Source organism: Rhinichthys klamathensis, unplaced genomic scaffold (genome assembly GCF_029890125.1).
Source record: "Rhinichthys klamathensis goyatoka isolate OS25496 unplaced genomic scaffold, OSU_Roscu_1.1 h1tg000838l_1, whole genome shotgun sequence".
NCBI lineage: Eukaryota > Metazoa > Chordata > Actinopteri > Cypriniformes > Leuciscidae > Rhinichthys > Rhinichthys klamathensis.
In genome coordinates, this window is record NW_026607216.1 from 51575 (window position 1) to 76506 (window position 24932).

At 39.0% G+C, this 24932-nt stretch overlaps 1 protein-coding gene across 1 annotated transcript in view; it reads right to left on the reverse strand.

Moving 5' to 3' along the window:
- Nucleotides 1-239: 239 nt before the first annotated feature.
- Nucleotides 240-24932, reverse strand: part of fn1a (fibronectin 1a) — a 31898-nt gene continuing 7205 nt past the window's right edge. The window contains exons 10-46 of the mRNA XM_056243761.1: nucleotides 24731-24886; nucleotides 24509-24637; nucleotides 24159-24302; nucleotides 21613-21734; nucleotides 21302-21470; nucleotides 20924-21109; nucleotides 20661-20789; nucleotides 19877-19966; nucleotides 19578-19778; nucleotides 16951-17229; nucleotides 15522-15785; nucleotides 15330-15424; nucleotides 15027-15195; nucleotides 14847-14933; nucleotides 14254-14445; nucleotides 13508-13780; nucleotides 11948-12139; nucleotides 11751-11840; nucleotides 10435-10701; nucleotides 10220-10336; nucleotides 9409-9573; nucleotides 9135-9290; nucleotides 8899-9012; nucleotides 7870-8139; nucleotides 6702-6889; nucleotides 6224-6311; nucleotides 5965-6144; nucleotides 5774-5863; nucleotides 5394-5582; nucleotides 5158-5247; nucleotides 3497-3951; nucleotides 2605-2743; nucleotides 2352-2519; nucleotides 1357-1482; nucleotides 1148-1254; nucleotides 956-1072; nucleotides 240-678 (exon numbers count right to left, since the gene is read on the reverse strand). Of these exons, the coding sequence (XP_056099736.1) occupies nucleotides 610-678; nucleotides 956-1072; nucleotides 1148-1254; nucleotides 1357-1482; nucleotides 2352-2519; nucleotides 2605-2743; nucleotides 3497-3951; nucleotides 5158-5247; nucleotides 5394-5582; nucleotides 5774-5863; nucleotides 5965-6144; nucleotides 6224-6311; nucleotides 6702-6889; nucleotides 7870-8139; nucleotides 8899-9012; nucleotides 9135-9290; nucleotides 9409-9573; nucleotides 10220-10336; nucleotides 10435-10701; nucleotides 11751-11840; nucleotides 11948-12139; nucleotides 13508-13780; nucleotides 14254-14445; nucleotides 14847-14933; nucleotides 15027-15195; nucleotides 15330-15424; nucleotides 15522-15785; nucleotides 16951-17229; nucleotides 19578-19778; nucleotides 19877-19966; nucleotides 20661-20789; nucleotides 20924-21109; nucleotides 21302-21470; nucleotides 21613-21734; nucleotides 24159-24302; nucleotides 24509-24637; nucleotides 24731-24886 (6062 nt within the window). The 3' untranslated portion in view covers nucleotides 240-609. The remainder of the gene's footprint in view (nucleotides 679-955; nucleotides 1073-1147; nucleotides 1255-1356; nucleotides 1483-2351; nucleotides 2520-2604; nucleotides 2744-3496; nucleotides 3952-5157; nucleotides 5248-5393; nucleotides 5583-5773; nucleotides 5864-5964; nucleotides 6145-6223; nucleotides 6312-6701; nucleotides 6890-7869; nucleotides 8140-8898; nucleotides 9013-9134; nucleotides 9291-9408; nucleotides 9574-10219; nucleotides 10337-10434; nucleotides 10702-11750; nucleotides 11841-11947; nucleotides 12140-13507; nucleotides 13781-14253; nucleotides 14446-14846; nucleotides 14934-15026; nucleotides 15196-15329; nucleotides 15425-15521; nucleotides 15786-16950; nucleotides 17230-19577; nucleotides 19779-19876; nucleotides 19967-20660; nucleotides 20790-20923; nucleotides 21110-21301; nucleotides 21471-21612; nucleotides 21735-24158; nucleotides 24303-24508; nucleotides 24638-24730; nucleotides 24887-24932) is intronic.

A 24932-nucleotide genomic window follows, 5' to 3' on the forward strand; every position in this document is an offset into this window, starting at 1 on the left:
AAAAAAGTTCACTTCTTCATTAACACAGTGCTTTCCTTTGTCCCCTGGCAGACACAAAGGCCACAGATTTCAACCAACCAATCAGATTAGGGAGGGGCGAATATAACATCATACAAAAAGGATGCCTACAAGGCACAAAGGTTCTCATTGTAAGACAGTGCTTGTTTTAGAAAAGAACACCAATAAAAGTTTATCACTGACAAAAATACACAAAAAAAGTCACAAAATCATTTAAAAAAAAAAAAAACTCAATCAAACAATAGGCAATAATACTGAAAAACACAAAGGCAAGATGTGTTGATTCTCTGCTGATGTTCCACTGTTTTGAGTTTCCAGCGTATACGATGTCAACAGCCAAATTTCAAACCAGTGGAATCTCGGTGTAGACGGATGGTGTCCTTCCATCCACTGTGCAGAGGGAGACTGGCTGCAGACTCAACCAATCAGAAGAGTGAGAAGTTTTGTCTCTGGGCGTGATGTCACAGGTGGAAGCAGCAGGACAGAGTTTGCAGTGTGAGTGAAAATAAGGACAGAGAGGCACCGAGGGTGCTAGATACAGTCTCTGGGGGTCGTGTCCTCTCCAGTATTGGGCAAAACTGATACGCGCATTTATTCTAGAGGGCTCTGGGCATCTGCTAACAGGTCCGGTCTCAGGCACTCAATGGGACATTGGATGTTCTGTAGGGCAAAAGTAAAATGTGCACTTGTTTTATGGCAAAATCCAAAACATTTACAAAATCGCCAGATATTAAAATCTATGTGATGATGAAATAAATGCTGCCTTGGTAAGCAGAAGAGACCTCTTCCCGATCCCAAACTTTTGAACGGTAATGCAGAGTGCATAATATACATTATCAGCTATAATTACCCTCAAATCTGACTTTCATCAAAGATTAATCAAATTTTTCTATTTTTTTTCTCAACAATTTGGGTATCACATCTATAAAAGACTCACTAGTTTGCGTAGGGCGTTCTCTCTGTAGCGGTCGAAAGCATCAGTGCGCACTGGAGGCTGAATGAGGTCCGCGTCAACTTCAGTACCAGGACGACGACAGTTCTCACAGCGCCAGCCCTGGAGAGACAGCGTGGTTTTAAACATGGGAATATATATATAGTGTGGAAACTAAGACATAGGACCTAGTGTTACCTGTTGTCCCCCGTGGCATGTACAGGTGCAAATGGCTCCGAGATACTCCTTCTGCCACTGGTTGCCAACCTGGTACAACTTCCCCTCATCATAACAGGTGGATTCATCTACAGCAGACAATGATTGTCAATCAACTAACCAATTTACAACTACAATTAAATATTCAAAGTTGCTTAGACACAACTGTTAAAAAAAAAAACTACACTTACGGGGTTCACATTTAAACTCTCCTTTCCCGTTTCCCAGACAGGAGCAGCTCATCATGTGACCGTTCTCAGCGTGGCGGTCCCACTTCTCGCCAATTCGGTAGTTGTGGCCATTGTCATGGCACCACTCTGTAGATTAAGAGATGCGTGTTGGTTGGCATATAAACTCTCAGAAGTGTGTGGAGAAAGACATTTGAGTTTCCAGTGTATTCATCCTTCACACACATTCATACAGTGGTTATTGCACTTAATAAGCTGGTCTCAGAGTTTAATATCATCTGGTTAAAGGGTGACAATACAAATCTGAGACATGAGCCACCTCCTCTCTGACTGTCATGTTTGAAAACCTCTACAAACATGTCAGGGAAAAGCTAACATGGGCAAAAGTATGGGGGCAAATTCCAATATAAGAAATTCTTTTCTTCCCTATTGTGACATATAACCGAGTACCGCTTAAAGCGCGTGTCGGAAAACGAAACACCTATTAGTTCTTGGAGTAAATACTATATAGGCTATTATCTGCATGTGTACACAGCTTTTTTTTAAATGGCGGGTGCTGTTGTTTCCCGTGCGTTCGGCCAATCAGAATTACGTCACTGGTAGTTCCTATTGTGCTGGGTTACACTGAAGTAGGAGATAATTTAGTTCCCTCAAAAGGCCGTTCCTAGAACTAAACTCGTTCCCAGTTCCTGCGATGCGGACACGCTAAAAAGCGAGTATTTCCCCCATTAGTTCTAGGAACAATGAAACGGTTCCTCTGGTGCGAAAGTCCCTAATAACTCCATTTATCGTGCACTTTAATCTTTAAAGCTTTGCAGACCTTTTACTGTACATTCACAAACAGCTATATTACACTGTACATGAAAGGTTATATCCAAAGAAAAAGCATAAGAGGGGCACTTTAAACAAACATAACACATTATTAAAATGGTAAACGGTTGCCCATGCTAGAGTGAGGAGTGGTGTTTAGCATTTAGCGGCACTGCTCATTCACTCACTGGATGAATCACATCTGAAATGACCACTCCCGAGGCCAAGGCACTTGCACCAGAGTTTAAAGCCTGTCTCAGACATGCGCTCCCACTCAGCGCCCACTTCATGGTAGGTGGCAGTGAATGTGTCGTAGCACACATCCTTGCTTGAGGGAGTCACTCCAGCCCCTGGAACTAAAGCATATGAGGAATCAAGATCAAGAATGTAAACTTCTGAAATATGGTTGTGTGAAATTTGTTTGGCTTTTGGATGATTTACCACTGTTTCCAACAGTCACGACATCATCGAGGACTTTCTGTTTTTGGTCTCCGTTGACAGACTCCACAAGAACATTATAGGAGGCACCAGAGGTGAGGCCGATCAGTGTAGCGCTAGTAGACGTACCAGGCAGACGCATCTGAAGGGGAGAGAGCATGCGAATGAATAATCACTGAAAATATCATACCATGAAAGAATTATGTAAACATCAACAGCTAGAAGTTGCATTAGTTTCCAAACAGGTAATTTTGCACTTTGATTTTTAGTTTTTAAACTATGTGATTGTTTCAGTATACCAATGTAATAATTAGCGCTGGCAATTTAAATGTAAATTTAATACAATTAATTACATTTTTTCCCCCCAAAATAAATACATTTATTTATTATTAATAGTTAAAGAATTTAATTATGTCCCCTGAAATGTCCATCTGCATACAAGTGATTTACTTGTCTGCCACAATAATGAACAGCATAATAACGGTTTTGATAATAATGTTTCTTTAGCAGCAAATCAGCATATCCGAATGATTTCTGAATTAGATCACATGAGATTATGTGACTGAAGACTGGAGTAATCATAAAAAAAAGATATGTATGTATATGTACAGTAATGTATGTGCATATATAAAATACTTAATTATATAAATAACTATTATTAAATAAAGAATAGTAATTTCATTTGAAATGTCCTTCTGCACGTGGCTCAAATCAACTTTTTTACTGACCATTGTTTTAATGGTGTAATGTTTTAAATGATCTTGATTCAGGGCTTTATTAGCAAGTGTTGATATTTGTGATTTGTTTATTAAATTGATTGTTAATAATTGATTGATAACACTAGTATTTCTTTATAGGAGTGGCAATATTAAATATTGTCAGCTAGTTTACTCACCTGGAAGCTCTTCTCATTGATCTCTGTGATGGGACTGCATGACACCACATACTCTGAGGTGTGCGGCACAGGCTGCCAAATGATTGTGGTCTGGGTCTGAGATTCCTGGGGCAGGTTTGTTTCATTGTAAAGGCCACCAAATGGGAAGCCCGGTTCAGGGCCCTCGTTCACCTTCACCACTGGCACTCTCTGGCCATCTGCTCCTGGCAGAGGGATGTAGACCAGGGGCTCGCGGTGGTTTGGGGGATGAGGCTGCTGGCCGTTGTTTCCCAGGCTGAAGCTCTGATATTCAGTGTAGATGTGTTGGCCCTGCTGCCCCAGTGTGTTGTGTCGGTTTGGCCCCAGCATTTGCACGTGGTTGTTGAAGTGGTCATTGTCCTCGGGGACATCTAGTATGTCATGACGGGGCCGGCTGGGGTCAGGGAGCTGAGGGGGCAGCTGGTGACTTTCCAGTTCTAGCAGAAAAATTGTGTTAGGGGCAAGCAAATGAGTAATGCAATAGCACATTTTTACCAGCAGAGGGCAATGTAAAGCACATTTAATTTATTGTACTTTGCTTAGATCAGCCTTGCATTTCTTTCTTTTGAATTAGGTACACTATGTAACTTTTCTTTATTCAAAATTTACAGCGGATACATCATTAAACGCTAGAGCGGCAAAAGTTACATAGTGTAGTTTTTTTTTTTTTTTTTATAAATTTGTTTATTGATTTTTCCAGTGACATAACAAAATCAAGAGGTAACAATTCGGGAGTCAAAACAGTGTCAAATACAACTAACAAGAAATTAAAATAAAATAAAGAAATAAAATACAAAAAACAACCCCCAAAAACAAATAAACAGAACAAAAAAAACAACAACAAAAAAAAAAACAGTCACCCACTGCAAAATAAAAGCCCAATATGTTCACTTACAGAGAGATAAATAAAAAACATCCCAGCATGCTACAAATTCCCACAAGAAAAAAAACTCACAATTAGAAGACAATCAGGGTGGCTACTCTGGAATAGCTGTAAAAGTCAATCCCTCAACATGTGCAAAAAATGGACCCCTGGTTTTACATAGTGTAGTTTTAAAGCAATTAAAAAATTAGTAGCTTTAAAGTCTTTCTTTCAAAATAAAAGCTCCGGCTTTGCTATGTAATGTGTATTAATATTATAAAATGTATTATAATATAAACAGTTTGACTGCCAATAACACAATATTAATTTGCAACATGAAGATGTGGAAGTGCACTACAGTTCCAAAGTTTGGGGTCAGTGCGAGTTCTTTTATTAATAAATAATAAACAAAAAATAATAATAATAATATAAACATATTATTCATATTTTTATACAGCAAGAAAGCATCCAATTGATCAAAAGTGACAGTAAAGACATTTATAATGTTAAAAAGATTTATATTTCAAATAAATGCTGTTCTTTTGAACTTTCTATAGGATCCTGAAAAGAAAATCATTTATTGCAGCTTCCACAAAAATATTAAACTGTTTTCAACATATATAATAATAAAAAATATGTCTTAAGCAGCAAATCATCATATTAGAATGATTTCTGTAATGGCTGTTTTTATAGTGCTTATACTGCTTTTATACTGCTTATCTTACTGATCCCAAACTGTTGAACACTAGTAAAAAAAAAAGGTTAATAAAGGTGTACTTACGAGTTTTTGCCTTTCCAGTCAGTGGAGTGCTTCTCTGAGCATTATTTAATGCAACAATCTTGATAATGTACTCAGTGCCTGGTTTCAAACCTACATGTACAGACCACAAAAATGTTGCTTTACTAAAAAAAAAAGAGAATTCAATGGCGAGCTGTCTAAAAAAAAAGTTTAAATACATTTAAATAAGGAGAAACAAAAGGCAGAACATTATGAAAGGCATAAACTGAGAGCAGTACCAGAGATATAAGCGAAGGTCCTGCCAGCCTGGGGTCGAGGGGTCAACTCTTTAGGACGGTCTCCAGCCTCCTCATAGGTCACGTAGTATCCAGTGATAGTGCTTCGTGGAGGCTCCCAGGTGAAAGAGATCGAAGTAGAAGTCAGAGAGGTGAAATGGAGGTTTGTAGGTGGGCTAATAACTGGTTTCGCTGGAAAAAAAAATATTAAAAGGTGCAGTCTGTTAGAATGACAACTAGTGGTCGAAATAGGTACTTCAGTTGAATTCAAAATAACGGAGATCGTTGTGTTTTTCAGAGAAACGAGTATGTGAACTTAGTATGTTACATACAGCACCTTTAAAGTAATTGTATAATATAAAATAATATAATATAATAAGTACCTGTAGTAGCTGTAAGTGTGAAAGGCTCACTACGTCCATTTCCATTCAGAGTATAGATATTGATCTTATAAATGGTTCCTGGCTCCAGACCTATAGGACACAGAAGCATTTGATCATAATAATATGATTTGCCAAGCAAATGATGCAGCCTGTTATTTAAGTTGCTATAACTGTGTGGAGTTGTACAGTACCAGTAATCGTGTGGGTGCGTGAATCCGGTTCGATGGTTCTCAGGATAGGATTGTGGCCGCCCATGGTTGGTGTGGCTTCTACCAGGAAGCCTGAGATAGTCTCGGTCTTAGAGCGCCAGGTGAGAGTGATGGAGGAGTCCTTCACATTGGATATACGGACACGTCGAGGTGGACTGATGTCTGGGAAAATGAGATCTAGATTGAGTTTTGGCCAGCACACACATGAAGAATGTGGGTCTGATTTAGAGACGTGGCTTACTGTCAGGAGTTGTGACTTCTCCCTTGACACGACGGCTGGTGAGAGAGTTCTTCACACCGTAAACCTCCACTTCATAATCAGTGCCAGGCTATAAACACACACAAGGGGGAAAAAATGAAGCTAAGCCTTGAAAATGTGCTCCACAAAATAGCATATAATTTTCTTAAACAATCTGGCGAAGGCTTTAATCTTTGATCTACCCACTGACCAAAATGACAAGGTAGATATACAATGTGAGGTTAGCCTGATGGAGATTAGCATTGCTCTATGAGTAGCAGTAACCCACAACCACAGCTAAAATCAAGAGTAAATGCCTCAAAACTTGAGGAACAGCTGTTTCAATAGTGATCTTTCCATGAAACCCCTCAGTGCTGTTTATAAGGGCTACTTTCTAGCATTAAAAGTGTGATGCAAAGACTCCAAGGAATGAAGTAGTTTGAAGTAGAATGAACTTCTTCAGTATGAGATGGTTATTCACCATGAGTCCAGTGGCGTGGAACTCGGTGGAGTCAGGGGGGATGTTGTCCTCTTTAGTGGGGCCGTTCTTGCTCGTGGGGGTGATGGCCACACGGTAACCTGTCAGCTTGGCATTAGAGGAAGACCAGGAGACAGTGAAGGATGTTGGACCCACCTGGGAGAAGTACAGACTGGTGGGCCCAGGAATAGCTACAGAAAGAAAAGAGAATATTAAAAGAAACATTAATTATATTACCAGATATTTCTGAAGAACACTGCTGATTGCTAGGTGGCTAAAAAAAAAAATGAAGGGGTTGGTAAGTTTAAAAAAAAAAATGTTTTTGAGTCTCTTATGCTCAACAAGGCTGCATTTATTTGATCAAAATACAGTAATATTGTGAAATATTATTACAATTTAAAATGTATAAATTAAAATGAATATTAGTTAATGTAATTTATTCCTGTGAATTTTCAGCATCATTACTCCAGTCTTCAGTGTCACATGATCCTTCAGGAATCATTCTAATATGCTGATTTGATGCTCTAGAAACACTTATTATTATTATCAATGTTGAAAACAGTTGTGCTACTTGATATTTTTGTGAAAATCGTGATACATGTATTTTTTCAGGATTTGTTTTTTGACAAACAGAAGGTTTAAAAGAACAGCATTTATTTGCAATTGTAAAATAACAAAGGTCTTTACTGGCATTTTTGATCAAATTAATGCATTCTTGCTGTATAAAAATATAATTTTTTTCAAAAAATAAAAACCTTACTGACCCCAAACATTTGAAATAATAATAATAACCATACATAATAGGTAGCCTCATTCCTTTTTATAAATACGAAGTTTATAAATCTTGCATCATTGTATCAATCATTGCATCAATGATTTTACTGTAGGTATCATTCATGTTCATAAAACAGTGCAGAACTTATGCATCAAAGATGTATAGTGTGAACTGATTAAATAGCAATAATAAGCAGTACCACTACTACTAATAATTAATTTAAAAATATATATATACACAAATATATATAATATACTGATTACATTAAAATTCTATATTAATACAAATATTGAAAATATAATTATGCATGTAAATAATTATTATAGTTAGAAAGACCGAATATAAATGCACGACGGTGGACATGTTATTAAATAGTGCAGTTGTTGAATGTAATACCTGTTGTCTGAGTGCCCACCAGAGGAGGGCTGGGGGTCCGGTCATGCAGTGCGATGACTTTAACAGTGTATTCTGTGCCCGGTCTGAGGTCACGGATCACTGCAGACTCCTCCTCTCCATTCGGGACAGGGAACAGCTCTCTCTCTCCCTCCTCTGGACTGTAGTACAACACTCTGTAAGAGGAGACCACGCCATCAGGACTCTCCCAGGAGATGCGCATGGAGGTAGAGTCCACGTCACTGAAGGACAGGTCTTTGGGTTTGTCCACCGCTAGAGAGAGAGAGAGAGAGAGAGAGAGAGATATTTGAAACTATGAATTCATCTGTTTCAATTAAACCTGATGTCATTACATCTGCACTGTTTACATTACAAGCACTTTTTAATATTTACAAACAATGAATTAATTGTGAATTGATACCATGTTTTTGACACTTTCATGTCTTTAATATCCTTTGTGAAATTTAAGTGTGCTAAATTGTACATTGAATGTGCACTTGTAGTGCACCTCAACTCTTAAAAGCATATTAAAAAAAAAAAAAAAAAAAAAACTGTACTTCCAAATTATTTAATATTAATGAAATAAAAGGTTTACTTAAGTGTACTTCATGACATTCGTGACTATGTTTTTTAACACACTTTTGTGCACATTTTATAATATCAAATTAAACATTATGTTTTAACAATCTTTAGTTGTGCTATAAAGAAGTGCACTTATTTCGATGTGCGGACTAACATTCTGAAGCACATGTGAAGGACTTGATTAGAATTTAAACTGTAGTGTGTTATTCTGTATTGCATTTAAAGTTCTTTTTTTTTGGTCAAAAAAGCACTTTAAGGATAATTGCATTTAATATACATGTAACCAATAATAGATTTTAATTTAATTACGATTAACATGCAATTAAGTGTATGATAACATTATTTTTAAAGTATATTATTTCTAGTACTCTTTTTAAAAGTATGCTAAAGTTTACTTCTAAGGGATACAATGATCACTTTCATCCTATTTTTCTCAGTTTGTACACCTACTTGTGAGTACATTTTCGACCAGAGGGGGGCTCTCTCCGTCCTGGCCCAGAGCGTAGACGCTGACGGTGTACTCCGCTGTCGGCATCAGGCCAGAGAACGTCATTTCAGTCTGATCTGGATTTACATATAAAAAAACACACAAACTTAACTCTCACTTTGACAACATTACTTCCTTCATTTCAAATGTACATAAGAGAAGGCACAACACTATTTGTATTGAGAGTGATATACATTACCTGGAGCCACCACTTCAGAGAAAACGGGTCCCTGTCCATTTAGTGGAGTTCCTGTGACACGATATCCTGTGATGGGACCAACTGCCGGGCTCCAGCGTACAGTAATAGTGTTGTCCTTCACGTCAGTCACCTCCATCCCTGGTGGAGACTCAATATCTGTTTAAAGAAAAGAAGTACATTTATACATTTTTGACTTCCTAAATCCTTAAAAAAGTCTGACAAACTAGTGAACAAAGACCTGACAGACTCAAGATTCTCAGATGCGTTGGTTTACCTGTTCTATGTATAACATGGATGGGGGTGCTGGACGCAGGGCTGTCCCCTCTGCCGGTCACAGCGTAAACGGTGACGGTGTAATCGGTGCCTGGACGTAGGCCTTCAATAGTGGCAGTAGACTGGGAGCCGGGGACAGTAAATTCCAGAGGAGCGTCAAACCCTCCTGCATGGGAAAAGTTAGAATGATTTAGCCAACGGCAGACAAAATCTCTTCACACCAACACAGATATTCAGTGCAAAAATGCACAGATGAATTACACATCAGACCAGCACGATTATTTACACACTGTCAATGCGACAGATTATTATTTATTTTATTTTTTTGCAGAGATGGGTTCTAATTACTTTTCTATCGCACTGTGAATACAGCTGTCCCACTAAACGAATAAATGCACATTACATTGTTATTTTTATAACTAAAATGTTTGGAATTTAACACTTAATTTACACATAACTACATAAAGATTATTGCGAATACATGTAAGGTAAGTGCAAATGTGTGGTGTATAAGCTAAGTCTCTGTATGCTATGCTAGTACGTAAGCTAACTAAAGCAGGCAACAATGACAGGAAAACATGCAAATACTGTTTCTTCATGAAAAGCGGGTGTAAGAAATGTAAACTTACGTACCAAAGTAACCAGTGAATTTATGCACAGAGAGTGAATTAGTATTTTAATTCAGTCCGTCTGCTGCTTTTTTACAAACCGGCCTGAACGTGCGAAAATCTGACCAAATTTTTGTGCCGAATATTCGTGTTGGTGTGAACTCAACAACATTATTTTATCAACAACAGGATCCAATGACCTACCTGACTCTCCGTGCGTGATCCTGTAGTACCTCACAGTGACCGAGGGGGCGTCCCAACGAACTGTGATGCTGGTTGGTGTCGAGGAAATGACTTCCAGGTCAGTGGGGGCATCAGAGACTAAGAGAAATAGTGATGAGAGACAATTAGTATACTAGTAAGATCTAAAGTGAGCCGCAATGAGAAGTCAAAAGAGAGGAAGAGATGTAGCAGCATACTGGTAGACTGGGTTCCAGTTAAAGGCAGACTCTCGCGGGATCCGCTGACGGCATAGACGTTGATGCCGTACTCTGTCTCCGGGGTCAGGCCTGTGAGAGTGAAATGGCTTCTTGATGGGGGCAGTCTCTCCTCCTTAGCACGCCCCCCACTGGTCATTTGGTGTTGGATACGGTATCCCGAGATAACGGCCTGAGGAGCCTGCCAGCGCACGGTGAAGGAGTTGGTGCCGACATCAGAGAACTGCAGGCCGACAGGAGCGTCAAGGACTGTGAAGTAAAATGCATGACTTAGTCAACCAATGAAACAATCTTGAAATAGGATGATCCCGTTTGTTACGGAAACCCTTCCTAAAGCTATATATTTTCATATTAAAAGCCATATATGCTGCTTGAGACAATAAATAAAATGTAATAAAATAAGGACATAAAATAAAAATAACTAAAGCATTGAAAAAATATTGAAATAAAAGGTAACACTTTACATGTACTTACTATAGTAATAACAGTAAATTATGCATAATTACAAGCAACTAACCCTAAACCAAACCCTAACCCTATAGAAAGGACATGTAGTTAATTAATATTATTTAGTACCTATTTGTGTAATTACACTGTAATGACTTCACCTATTTTAAGGTGTCATGTTACGGTGTAATTATATATTTAAGTGCTGAGTAATATTAATTAACAACTTGTACTTACCATACGGTTAAGGTTAGGGTTTGGTTTAGGTTTAGTTGGATGTAATTATTTACTGTTATTACTATGGTAAGTACATGTAACGGACACTGTAAAATAAAGTTCATTGAGAAACTTTATCAATTAAAATTTCTTGTATAGAAATTTTCACAAATATTTTTCCAGGCAAACACAGTTTACAGTTCTGACGGTCCTAAAAATTACTGATTTTGAGAACCCTGATTTAACTAAAAGACTCATTTAACATTGTTTTAGGACACTAGTTAGAAGAGCTGATATTTATAGATGATATGTCATGATATACCAATACCAATTTAGATACCACAGTAAAAAACACTCCTTAAAATATTCAAAAGTTCATAATAATGTATACATTAACAAATAACATTCTTGAATGGAAATCTCCACTTGTTAGTTTCTTTTTTTTAGCTGGCAAAATGAGTAGGTTTTTTTTTCATGTTTTCTAAAACTTTAAGGGATATTTCATTTCATTTTACGCACAGAAATAAAAGGCTAATTACAGTAACAGAAATGTGTTTGGTCTACGCTAAACCATATCTCCCAGAATAGAACATATTGCCTGCATCGAAGCAAAAAAAAAAAATCATCATTATTACCTGTTCTCTGAGTGCCAATCGCAGGTGAGCTCTCTCTCCCCTCATAGACACAAATCACACTCACCAGGTACTCAGTGTTGGGAACAAGATCTAAAAATCACACAGAGAGACTCATTACTAACAACTTTTCATTAGTGACACTAAAGACAGGACTACACAAACAAACATAAATCAATTCTGTTGTAAAAGTCACGTACGGTGAAGAACGACAAAATTTTCGCTTCCTTCCACAGTGCGCTCAGTGGTGTCATCGTCGTCGTCGACTGGATGATAGTGGATGATGTAGCGATCGATATCAGAGGATTTGGGGACCTGAGGGGCATTCCAGGACACCAGCATACTGTCTGCAGTCACTCCAGTGAAGGACAGGCCAGATGGGGCAGGGACAGCTAAAAGAGACAGGAGGCAAATGCAATATTTTTTATTTCCATTTAAAAGCAGCTGTGTTTTGGAAGCATCAAACATTGGTAAAACATCTACAAGAATATAATGAAATATTTTCAGTGTCCCATTTGTGGAAGGCTCTCAAACTGTGTTATTTTAGTATTATTTATATACTATTATAGTATTTCTATTTCAGTTTTTTAAAAGCAACCGGTGGAGGACAGAATTAGAAAATGAGCACCATTTCTAGAGGTCAGACCAAGAATATGTTTATGTGAAAAGCAGAAGTCACACATACTGATGCCATGTGGGTCTACACATCAGTTTTCTCCAGACAAAAAGAGAGTGAGGAAGAAAGAGACATAAAATAGTGTGGTAGAGAGGGAGGGAAAAAAATAAGAGTAAGAAGGAAAGAAGGATAAAGTGCTGCAACAAGAAACAGCTGCTAGTTTTTCCTTAATCCACTTTCAAACAGGGATATGGCTGCCATATGTACATAAAGAAATACTGTAGCAACAAAGAGCAGGAATGTTCAACAAGTATGAAGACACAGATTTACTGCACATTCATTTGGGCCAACAGGTCATTAAATTCACAGGTTTTTCTTCACTTAAAGGTGTATATTTTGTACTATATCTATTTTTAATCCCAAAAAACATCCAACTCTAACACATTTATTAAAATATGCATTGCCAGTCAGAAATTTTGTGTCAGTAAGATTTTTTTGGAAGGAGTTGATGCTTATGATCAATTCAATGCATCATTAGTGAATAAGTAAAAGTAAAGATAATTTATATATACAGTTTATAATGTTACAAAATATTTATATTCAAATAAATGCTGTTCTTTTGAACTTTTTCTGAAATAAAATCACGGTTTCCACAAAAATATTAAGCAATAACAATATCAATAATATATTATCAACATTGATAATTTCTTGAGCATCAAATCAGCATACTGTATAAGAATGATTTCTGAAGGATCATGTGATCAGTAATGATGCTGAAAATTCAGCTTTGCGTCACAGGAATAAATTACATTTTAAAATATATTCAAATAGACAACAGTTCGATTGTAGAAATAAATTGTGAAATATTTCACAATATTACTGTTATTACTATATTTTTTAACAAATAAATGCAGCCTTAGTGAGCATAAGAGACTTCTTTCAAAAAGATTCAACCTTTGAATGGTATAGTATATATAATAAAGAAAAAAATAGTTTGGTGTAAACAAAATTATTATTATTATAAAAAAAGCCCCATTTGGAACCTTAATACCTTTTTAAAGCCTTATTTTTCATCATACATGTATAAGTCTTGGAGACATTTTGTTCAGCATTTTTTCCCCTACAAGTTCCCCACACTCTTTACCTGTTTGCTGGGTGATGGTGATGGGTTCACTCTCTCCGTTTTCCGTGACTGTGGTGACGGTGATGTCATAATCAATACCGGGCTCCAGACCGTGCACGGTATAAAAGCCTGTCGTGGGCTCCACAAATTCAACAAAGATTGGGACACTGTCCCCTGCCGCCAACACCGTGATGCGGTAGCCCGTAACGGCAGTGGAGTTAAGAGGACTCCAGCTGAGGCCAATAGTGGAGTCAGTGATGTTGATGAAGTTAAAATCAGTTATTTTGGGCACATCTGGGGAGGAGAGAAGGAGCCAGAGGCCCAACACAGACACAACACAAAGCGGCGGAGGTAAGTCATCAGCCCAAAAAACAGATCCTTCATGGTTCATATTGTGAATGCTGAACCATGGAGATGAGCATTAAGAATTTGTGATATGAGTATATAATATCAGAGTTCTAATGCCATTTTTAAAATTAAAATACAGACCAAAATTGTGAAAGAAATTGAGCTCTTATGTTCTGTTTGCCAAAATCGCATTTTTGGGTCATTATTGAGAAAGCACATTATTGAGAAAGCACTTCACATTTTTGGGTCATTATTGAGAAAGCAATGTGTATTTAGTAATCTGCATGTTCTCTGTTTTTAATGCCTCAATAGGCATTAAATTTGCACTGATTTACAATACACATGCTTTAAGCAAAGTAACTGATGCAAAATGATTGAGGTACAGGGTGATTTGTCTTTCAAAAAGCTCTTATGCCTACCCGGAGTCACAGTGCTGGAGACAGGAATGCTCTCCATGTCATCCTTCACAGTAAACACGCTGACGTTGTATTCCACTCCTGGACTCAGGTTCTCTAACGTACACGAGTTCTGTCCCGCCTTCACAAACTCCTCCACAGAGTTCCCTTGCTGTCCTTTGGTGGGGGTGCAGGTCACTCTGTATCCCGTGATGTCTACGGGAACAGAACAAGTGTTGCCAAGGGAACACATGAGCTCATTTGAGAGAGTGCTTCACATTCTTTTATTACACAGTAATCCTGCATTTTTTTTTTTTTTTTTTCATGACTTTTCAAGCTGTTTGTAATTACTGGAACACTGTCGCTGCATCCGAAATCGAATACTTCCCTACTATATACTATGCAAAAAGAGTATGCCAAAAGAGTAGTATGTCCAAATACATAGTATTCACGATTTGATTGACAGCAGTGGTCCTAGAGGCAAAGTGGTTCCGAATGAGTTCTATCATATGTTATGAATATCTTGAGCATGTGTGAAAAAAAAAAAAAAATTCATCACATGATATACAATAATTTACGCACTTGAAAAACACGATGGCGCCCCCCTTGGTACTAACCTGGAATTTTAGCATCGTTCCACTGAACAGTCAGCTCTCCGGTGTTCGGGTTGGACTCCAGGTTCAGATCCGTGGGTGGAGAAAGAGCTGTAGACAGATAAAACAGTGTGAGAAACTTCTCTCTCACACTCCCACATCTTTAATAAGTTCAATATAATAAGAACAGAAAAATGCGCTTACGAGTGACCACCCGTCGAGTGATGGGGTTGCCGTGCTCATGACCGCTGATGACGGGCTGGACGCTGTAGGTGTACTCAACTCCAGGGGTTAGACCTGAGATGACGACACTACCAGACTCGGAGATCTCATCCCTAGGGGCTTCTCCGCCTTGGCTGGGCCTCACGGTTAACTGCAGAGCAAAATTAAAGCGTAAACATTGTGTATTGAGTGTGTCAGAATGTGAGAAATGTCAAAAGCCTGTTTCTCAAGAGTAAAGCAAAAAGTAATGGCCTGTGTCTCTAGTATGTTTCAACGGTAACCTACCTTGTATCCAATTTTAGGCACAGGGATCCAGGAGACAACGATGGATGTGTCGGTGACATCAGTGCTGAAGTAAGGAGCATTTCCCATTGGCTGAACTAAAAGCCAGAAAATACAGAACTATTGCTTTAGAACTTGTGGTTAATGATTTGTGAATGTATTTGGAAGTGTTTTGACAGGCAAACAGAAACTCACTTGTGGCGAATGTGGCGAGGGACCCCTCACTAAGCACATTGCCTTTTTCTGCATGCAGAGTGGCAGTGTACACCGTATCAGGCAGCAAGTTGAGGAGGGTGTACTGTGACAAGCGGGCAGGGATACGCAGCTGTTTGGGGTTTGAGCCCTCAACGGTCAGGAAAAGTCTGTAACCTGTGATTTGAGCCCTAGGAGCCGACCAGATGATTACAGTACTGTCCTCAGTAATGTTAGCGAAATGAATATCGGTGGGTTGGTCAGGCTCTGTGAAGAGAAAGATGTACAGGGTTAGCATGCATCATAGTGCCAAAAATGGTTACACTTTATTTTGATGGTCCCCTTTAGATATTCTGTTGACTAAGTAACGTTGCACCTACATGTCAACTAACTATCAATAGAGTATAAGTTGAGTAGACTGTTGAGACTTTTAGGGGTATGGTAAGGTTAGTAGAATAAGGGGTTAGGGTAAGAATAATGTGGCATGCACTTGCAAAGTTACTTATAGTAAGTAGAATGTCTGTTGGGGGACCATCACGATAAAGAGTTAGTAGATTTTAAGCAGACAGTCTACACAGACTCTAATGAGAGTTAGTTGACATGTAAGCGCAACATTACTTATAGTCAACAGAATGTCTAAAGGCCGGGACACACCAAGCCGACGGTTGGCCATCTGACAACGTTGGGCCGCCAGCGAGCGTCTGTGGGGCTAGTTTTTGCGTCAGGCTCACGTCGGCGGCAGTTTGCCCGATTTAGCATGTTGAAATTTGGCGTTGGGGCCGTTGGTGAGAGTGGGAACTCTGATTGGATGTTCAGTGTAGCGAACAAATCAGAGCATGAGAATTAAAGCGAAAGTGATGAAAGAGAGCAAGTAAGTCAAGACGGCACAGATCTAATGTTATGTTATCCTACCCATGCATTCCAATACGTGAATATTTTCATAACAACATGAGCCGCATAAATTGAAGAAAGTTATCAACATAACTGATATTCAAAATGGTAAGCAAGCACTGCCTATATCTTGTATATATATCCTTGTTTCGGTTTCTCCTTTTGAATGATGAATATACTATTGATACCTGCTGATATAGACAGTTAATTTCTTACACGCCGGCGCAGAACGCATGTGCTAGTTTGCAGTCGGCTGTAGTCTGTGCTGTGTGATCAAGCGCAGCTTTTTGTTCCAGACGCAGCCGACGCGAGGCGACGACGTCGGTTTTCGACATAGCTAGTTGTTTGAAATAGGCTTTGTGTGTCCCAGGCTTAAAGGGGACCATCAAAATAAAGTGTAACACTGAGCCAAGATTTTTTGTATTGTAAAATTATTAAATTGCTTTTATTATATAATATTATATTATATTGCAATGTTGTTTCTCAAGTATTTTTTTTTATATTTATTTAAAAAAAATTTGTAGAAATGATCTTTTCTCACTTGTAGCTTGCTCTCCAACCAGTGGCTCGCTCTCTTCACCCGATTTGAGAGAAAAGATGAAGAAACGGTAGAGGGTTCCAGGGTGGAGCTGTGTGATCTCAGCGTAGGCATTCTGTGTCACCGGGAGCGGAATTTCTCTCTCGGTCAATCCATCTGGACCCACCTCACCCACAGAAACACGGTACCCAGACACCCCAGTGGATGGACCCGTCCAGGTGATTGTGATCTTAGAGTCAGACACCTCAAAGAACTGCAGATCGGTTGGTGAGGGAACTTCCTCTGTGGGTAGAAAACATTTTTTTCTTCTTCATTCAGACCTTGGAATACAATGGAAAAAGTTTCATGCTATTCTAATACTTTCAAGAAATAAAAGGTTGCTCCTTAAAACATAACCATGACCCTTTCTACCTTTTTGAGTCACAAATCTGATTCTGGGTGACCTTCCTTTGAAGGGCTTAACTTTATTGTAGCCTCTCATTCAGACATGTGTTTACCATCCTGTAAAAGTTGCTCATCTGAGCAAAGGAATTCAGACACCCTACCGACAGACCAGACGGCCTGACAGGGAAAAGAATAATAGGCTTTCAGGACTGTTTGTTTTAGAAGCAGCCATAATATTTCAGCAGACATCAAAAACCTCATTACATGTAAAGTCGAACTGACTCAGACAGTTTTGTAAACTTGCAATGTTTGCTGATTTACCAGATCAGTATGAAACAGTCAGAACTCTGTCATTTTCTCCAAGCCAGTCCCCACAAAATCAAAATCCACACACTTTCGACATATTACCCTATAAGGATTCACAGGCGTTTGGACGGCGACTCGCTGACTCAACTCAAATGTGATCTTATCTTTGGGCTGCCAGACAAAACACCTAAATCTACTCAAAAGAAAACAATAAAAAGACATGTATGGCTTGATGACATCATGCTATGTTTCCACTGCACCCCAAAGATCAAACCATTTGTTAAACAGAAGTTATTATCTTCAGATGTATCCTGACACACATTTGAGGTCATGTAACACATCTCTTCTTTAAAGATGTGGGTGAATCTCATAAAACCTGTCAAGAACAGGTCTAGGTCATAATTCACCCCAAATCAAACATAAATAAATATAAAATAATATTAACTAAATAAAATAGAAGCCTATTTTAGGAACATCACAGATTTTTGCAATGTCACACCATTATAATTATATACAGTATTATATATATATATACACTCACCGGCCACTTTATTAGGTACCCCATGCTAGTAACGGGTTGGACCCCCTTTTGCCTTCAGAACTGCCTCAATTCTTCGTGGCATAGATTCAACAAGGTGCTGGAAGCATTCCTCAGGGAGTTTGGTCCATATTGACATGATGGCATCACACAGTTGCCGCAGATTTGTCGGCTGCACATCCATGATGCGAATCTCCCGTTCCACCACATCCCAAAGATGCTCTATTGGGTTGAGATCTGGTGACTGTGGAGGCCATTTTAGTACAGTGAACTCATTGTCATGTTCAAGAAACCAATTTGAAATGATTAGAGCTTTGTGACATGGTGGAAGTAGCCATCAGAGGATGGGTACATGGTGGCCATAAAGGGATGGACATGGTCAGAAACAATGCTCAGGTAGGCCGTGACATTTAAACGATGCCCAATTGGCACTAAGGGGCCTAAAGTGTGCCAGGAAAACATCCCCCACACCATTACACCACCACCACCAGCCTGCACAGTGGTAACAAGGCATGATGGTTCCATGTTCTCATTCTGTTTACGCCAAATTCTGACTCTAACATCTGAATGTCTCAACAGAAATCGAGACTCATCAGACCAGGCAACATTTTTCCAGTCTTCAACTGTTCAATTTTGGTGAGCTCTTGCAAATTGTAGCCTCTTTTTCCTATTTGTAGTGGAGATGAGTGGTACCCGGTGGAGTCTTCTGCTGTTGTAGCCCATCCGCCTCAAGGTTGTGCGTGTTGTGGCTTCACAAATGCTTTGCTGCATACCTCGGTTGTAACGAGTGGTTATTTCAGTCACTGTTGCCCTTCTATTAGCTCGAACCAGTCTGGCCATTCTCCTCTGACCTCTGGCATCAACAAGGCATTTCCGCCCACAGAACTGCCGCTCACTGGATGTTTTTTCTTTTTCGGACCATTCTCTGTAAACCCTAGAGATGGTTGTGCGTGAAAATCCCAGTAGATTAGCAGTTTCTGAAATACTCAGACCAGCCCTTCTGGCACCAACAATCATGCCACGTTCAAAGTCACTCAAATCAACTTTCTTCCCCATACTGATGCTCGGTTTGAACTGCAGGAGATTGTCTTGACCATGTCTACATGCCTAAATGCACTGAGTTGCCGCCATGTGATTGGCTGCTTAGAAATTAAGTGTTAACGAGCAGTTGGACAGGTGTACCTAATAAAGTGGCCGGTGAGTGTATATATATATATATATATACACACACATATACATACACATAAATGAAGACAGTTTTAGGGGACAATGTATTTAACCGTCATGAAAATAATGTCACAATATTAAAACTCTTAATAGTCATAAAAATAGGCTTCATACTTTATGTAAAATTGAATATCCTTTTCTTTTTTCAAGATTCCCCCATGTAGTGATTTCATACCTGCCAGTGGTTCTCCAGCAGTAGCGACCTGAACAAAAATAGGTTCACTCTCCAGACTCTCTTCCACTGAGTAGATGCTGATGTTATAGAGCAGACCAGGGCGAAGGTCACCCAGGGTCACTGAGGTGGCAGTGTTAGGCAGGTTCAACTCAGTGCTGCCAGAACTGCCCTCTTCAGATGGGGTGTACACCACACGGTAACCTAAATATACAAGATATACACTTATCATCTGTATTTTGTGTACAATTTATATATAGGTCACATAATGGTTTGTTTTACTAAAGACAGCCTGTGTTTACCCGTGATAGGAGCCACAGGTTTAGACCAGCTGATAATCATAGAGGTCTCTCCCACATCCTCCACTTCATGATCAGAAGGAGCATCAGGAGCTGTGGAAGCATTAGCAAAAACATAAGCCAAAATGATCACATCATCATACAATCAAATACTGCAAGTAAGAGTATTTGTAAGTGGAAGATGTTGTGGAGTTGACTTTTTACAGCAGTGAAATTTCTGACAAAAACACGCTTGAGATTTAAGTTGTTAGACATTATTTAATTGTTTTATATATTATATTATATTATATATATTTTTTATGGTATATTATCAGAAGTGAACAAATTAAATGAAACAATATTTTTACTTAAGATGAAAATGAAGACACACAAATATAAATTGTAGAATTTAATATTGGTATTTTTGACTTTTTAGGGCCCTGTTTACACCTGGTATTAAGATGTGTTTTGGTCGATCGGATCACAAGTACACAAGGGTGACAAATACCCGTTTACACCTGGTGTTTTAAAGACCACGCCGAACACGTGTTAGAAATCAGGAATGGTGAGATAACATTGCGCTTGGTGCGTTTTTCATCTTCAAACCAAACTTAGGCCTTCAGCCGACAAAGTTTAAATCCCGTTTGGCTATTCCTACACTGTTTCCTGCTGAATATTTAACAGCCTAAAAAATATGTCAAGTCATATATGGCTTTTCTAGTAGGTTCAATTTTTATAATATTATAAAGAGGATGAAAGAGGAAGAGGGAACAAGAAAAACCAAGAAAGACAAAGAGAAAAGGTTCACCTGTAGTCTGGGAAGTGGTAAGGATCAGGTTGGGTTCTCCTTCTCCTGTCACTTCATACACATTTACAGTATACTTTCTTCCTGGGAGAAGTTCACTGATGTTCACGGATGTAGCCGTATGAGGAAGGTCTGGAAACGGATAATCAAGTTAACATTACAAACATTGACATATTTAACTTCCACAAATTAATTGTGGACAAATGAGGTTTACTAGTCTCATTTGTCTAAACCAATGACACTACACTTGAGATGCACATACTGACCCAAGACCATGGGCTGTCCTGTCTGGCCTCCCTCCTCACTCAGCTCATATTCCACCCTGAATCCAGACACTGTGTCAGACGCGGACACCCAAGAGATGACGAAACTGCTGGAAGTGATCTCAGTCACAGACTCAGAGGTGTCCACCATCGGAGGGGGCTGGGTGGTAAATCCCTCAGAGGTGGCCACTAGGAAAGATATGGAAAGGGGTACATTAGCAAACATGCTCTTAAACATGCTGTTTTTGGATACACTAAGTCCCATTCAAAAACTTGCTGATGAATAATTATTTATGCTTGAAAGCTGTGGTTTCACAAATACATGCACATGCACGTTTAATGAATGAGACACATAGCCATTAGCACTGTTGAATAACCTACATGAGCCATGCACGGTGGAGAAATCAAAGCGAGTGGTTTCTCTACGTCCGAAACGCAGGATGCTGATGAGTTGGCCCTCGTAAGTGACTCCTGGCTTCAGTCCTGCGATGGTGTATGAGTTCAAATGGCCTGGAATAGTGACCTCCATCCATTGGGTATGGGTGTTTTTCTGTTTAAAATAAGTACGTTGCAGCTCAACTATCACACACTATTATGTATTAGATAAATAACCACTCTAATGTAATCAGAATTCAATTTGATTCAAAGAGCAAAGGACCACTAAAGTTTATAGCGTCTCAAAAGAGACTCACCGGTCTCCATTTGAGTATGTACTGCGTGATGTGTGCAGAAGCCGGGGCGTTCCATTGGATGGGGTGGGAGTTGGGCTGGTTGCCAGATTCTGATATAATCACCTGGACTGGATGATGACCACCTGATAGAGGTATATAAAATATTCAGAATTTAAATAATATTTACAGCCAAGAGCACCCATACTTGCAAATTACAATACATAAAAAATATGTCTTAAGAGAATACCATGCCAGTAGCTCATCATGCTAATACTATAAAACAACAAACACAGAGTATTTGAACAGTGTTTTCACAACTCGCATATTGAGAACAAACCGAGATGTTTTCTGGCCTAAATAATACATTAAGGTGTTCTAGGAAAAAAAAAAAAAATGTTTGTAGCGTTAGTGTGTTCTGTTCCTTTTGGGAAACGCTGAAATGGGAAACGTAGCACTAGCTTGTGAGATTCTTACCACAGTTTCAGCACTAAGACATGAGGATGAGAGGACCACCACCACCGTCTCAGGCTTTCAAACCTTTAAATCCAGAAACCCTCAGCAACTTTTCTGATGATAAATCTCTATTATTTACCAACAAAATTTCTCAACACTGTATTTAAAACAAATTTTTCTTCAAGTGTCTTGTAGCCTCATATAGCACTATCCTCAAATTGCTTCTGATTTCAATCTGGTCCCCATTTTTCCCAATTACTGCCATGAGGGTAGTCTGTGTACAGCACTTAAAGTTCACTTAGTCTGCATTACGTTCCGCCAGCCTGCACCAGCCTCACTCCCACTGTTCCCAGCCTTCTCACAGCTGGACGCCATTACTGAGGGATATTGCTCTGGGGTTTCTTTCACTCAATGAGCAAAGGGAGCACTTCTGACCCCAACAAGCTCTCACAAAGAGGGAAAACTTTATTAATGCAGACCTTGTCAGATCATGTGGGGGAATTTAGTGGTTGTGTATAAATACATAGTATTAACAACAAATTTATTTTGTGATAGAAAGGAATGGATTAATATAAACAACATACTTTACTGGTCATTAGTGATGGGCAATATGACCAAAATCCCGGTTATGGTACAAAAAACTTAGTTTTATATCATATTATATGATATTCACTATACCGTTCAGAAGTTTGGGGTCTTCTTTTGGAAGAAATTAAAACTTTTACTCAGCAAAGGATGCATTACATTGATCAAGAGTGACAGTAAAGACATTTACAATATTACAAAAGATGTATATTTCCAATAAATGCTGTTTTTTCGAACTTTCTATTCACCAAATATTTCTGAAGGATCACGTGACACTAAAGACTGGAGTAATGACTACTGCAATTTCAGCTTTGCCATCACAAATTGCATTTTACAATATAGTACTAAAATATAATTTTTTTTATTGTAATCATATTTTTACAACGTTACTGTTTTTTGCAGTGTTTTTTTATCAAATAAATGCAGCTTTGGAGAGCATAAGAGATACAACTAAAATCCAACCCCAAACTTTTGAAAGGTAGTGTATAGATCACATAACAAACCAACAAATGATAAGACAGCACAGAACCAGCTTTATATTACCACAATAGGACCCAAAACAATTGCGAATTACAAATATAACTGGGTGATTTGAATTCATCATTAAATAGGCAAAATATGCACAACAGGCCTGGCATGGCATTGTGCAACACGTCAAATTAAAACCACTCCAAATCAACAAAGCTGTCTAGACTGGAAGAGTATGCTATAGTTTTCTTCTTAATCTTGGATGTATTTTTTTTTGTATCAGTATGATACATATTTTTTTGGATGTATCAGTTAACATGTTTCTGTTTAGCAGTGTATGAGTGTGTGTATGTATACTGATGTCTACATAAAGAATTGGACAATAAAGAAAGGACAATAAAGTTACGTTTCTACCGTCATTCCATCCAGCCCTAGTTGTTGGTTTTCCTCTACAAAAGTTCTGTGGCAACCATTAACAATGGAAAGTACATAATCTCTGAATTACTTTACAGATGCTGTGCAAGCAGAAAAAGTAACAGGTTTGGTTGAAATTCAAACTAATTCTCAACACAGGACGAAAGAAACTCAAAGACAAACAAACAGTGCCAAAAGGGCTGCAGGGGGTGATTTAGACAGCTGTGTTGATTGGGTGTGTGCCTTTCTCCATCCAGGGAACTTCAAAAGAACAGACGGCAAACACAAGGCATGGGCCCACCCAAATCAAGGTGTGGATGAGGGCATCTTAAAACCAACATCCTTGATTTCAAACGCTGCCAGAGGACGAGCATTTGTCCGTTGTAAAAGAAAAGATCACAAGGAAGAGCAAATCCTAAATCACCACTCCAACAAAACACCTGGGAGAAATGGCAAAACAGGACACTTGCTCTCAGTAAACATCTGGAAGCCTTTGACTTCCAAACCTCTCCCCACCCATGCCCACAAGACTACTTATAGCAGTACACAGTGTGACCCACATACTGTGTGTGTGTGTGTGCGCGCGCGAGAGAGAGGGAACATGTGCCTCATAAAAAAAATCTCTCCAAAAGATGCTGTTTACTCACCAGAGAAAGACTGCTGAGGCTCGCAGCTCAACTCTCCAATGCCATTTCCATAGCAGTGACATCTGTAGTGGATTCCCTGAATCAGTTTGTCCCAGGACTCTCCAATCTGATAGAACACTCTAGTCTCTGGCTCTTGGCACTGATCTGGAAATGGAAATCGGAGTAACACGGTCATTTTCCAATCATTAGCTCGGTCATTTATAGGGAAAAAGGCTAAAACTGCTAATCCTAAGGCTACACTTTAGAGGAAGAGGCACTCTAATTGTTTCAAGAAAAGTTCATTTAAGCAAATGAAGACAAATTATCCATTTCAGTTCTAATTGATGAAACCATAGATGTGGCTGGCTCACCAATAGCATCGCACTTCCAGCGTCCACGGCCTTGACCAAAACAGCTGCAGTTCATCATGTAGCCTTCCTCATGCTGTTTAGTGAAAGTCTGATTTACTTCATAGGTCAAATTATCCACAATGCACTGGTCTGAAAGAAGAAAAGACATGCATGAACATATAAATAATGGATACATATTTCCTATAAACTCATCACTTACAAATGGGAGATGACAACGCTCACCTTTGATTTGTGAGTAGGCAATGCAGCTCCATTCTCCACGGCCATTGCCCACACACGTACAGCGCATCATGTGACCCAGAACATCATGGCGTCTGTCCCACTGATCTCCCAGACGATACATCACACCCTCGCCAGTGGTACACACCTCCTCATGAGCTGGTGGAAACCCCATCGACATCAACATTATTCACAAACCTTCATA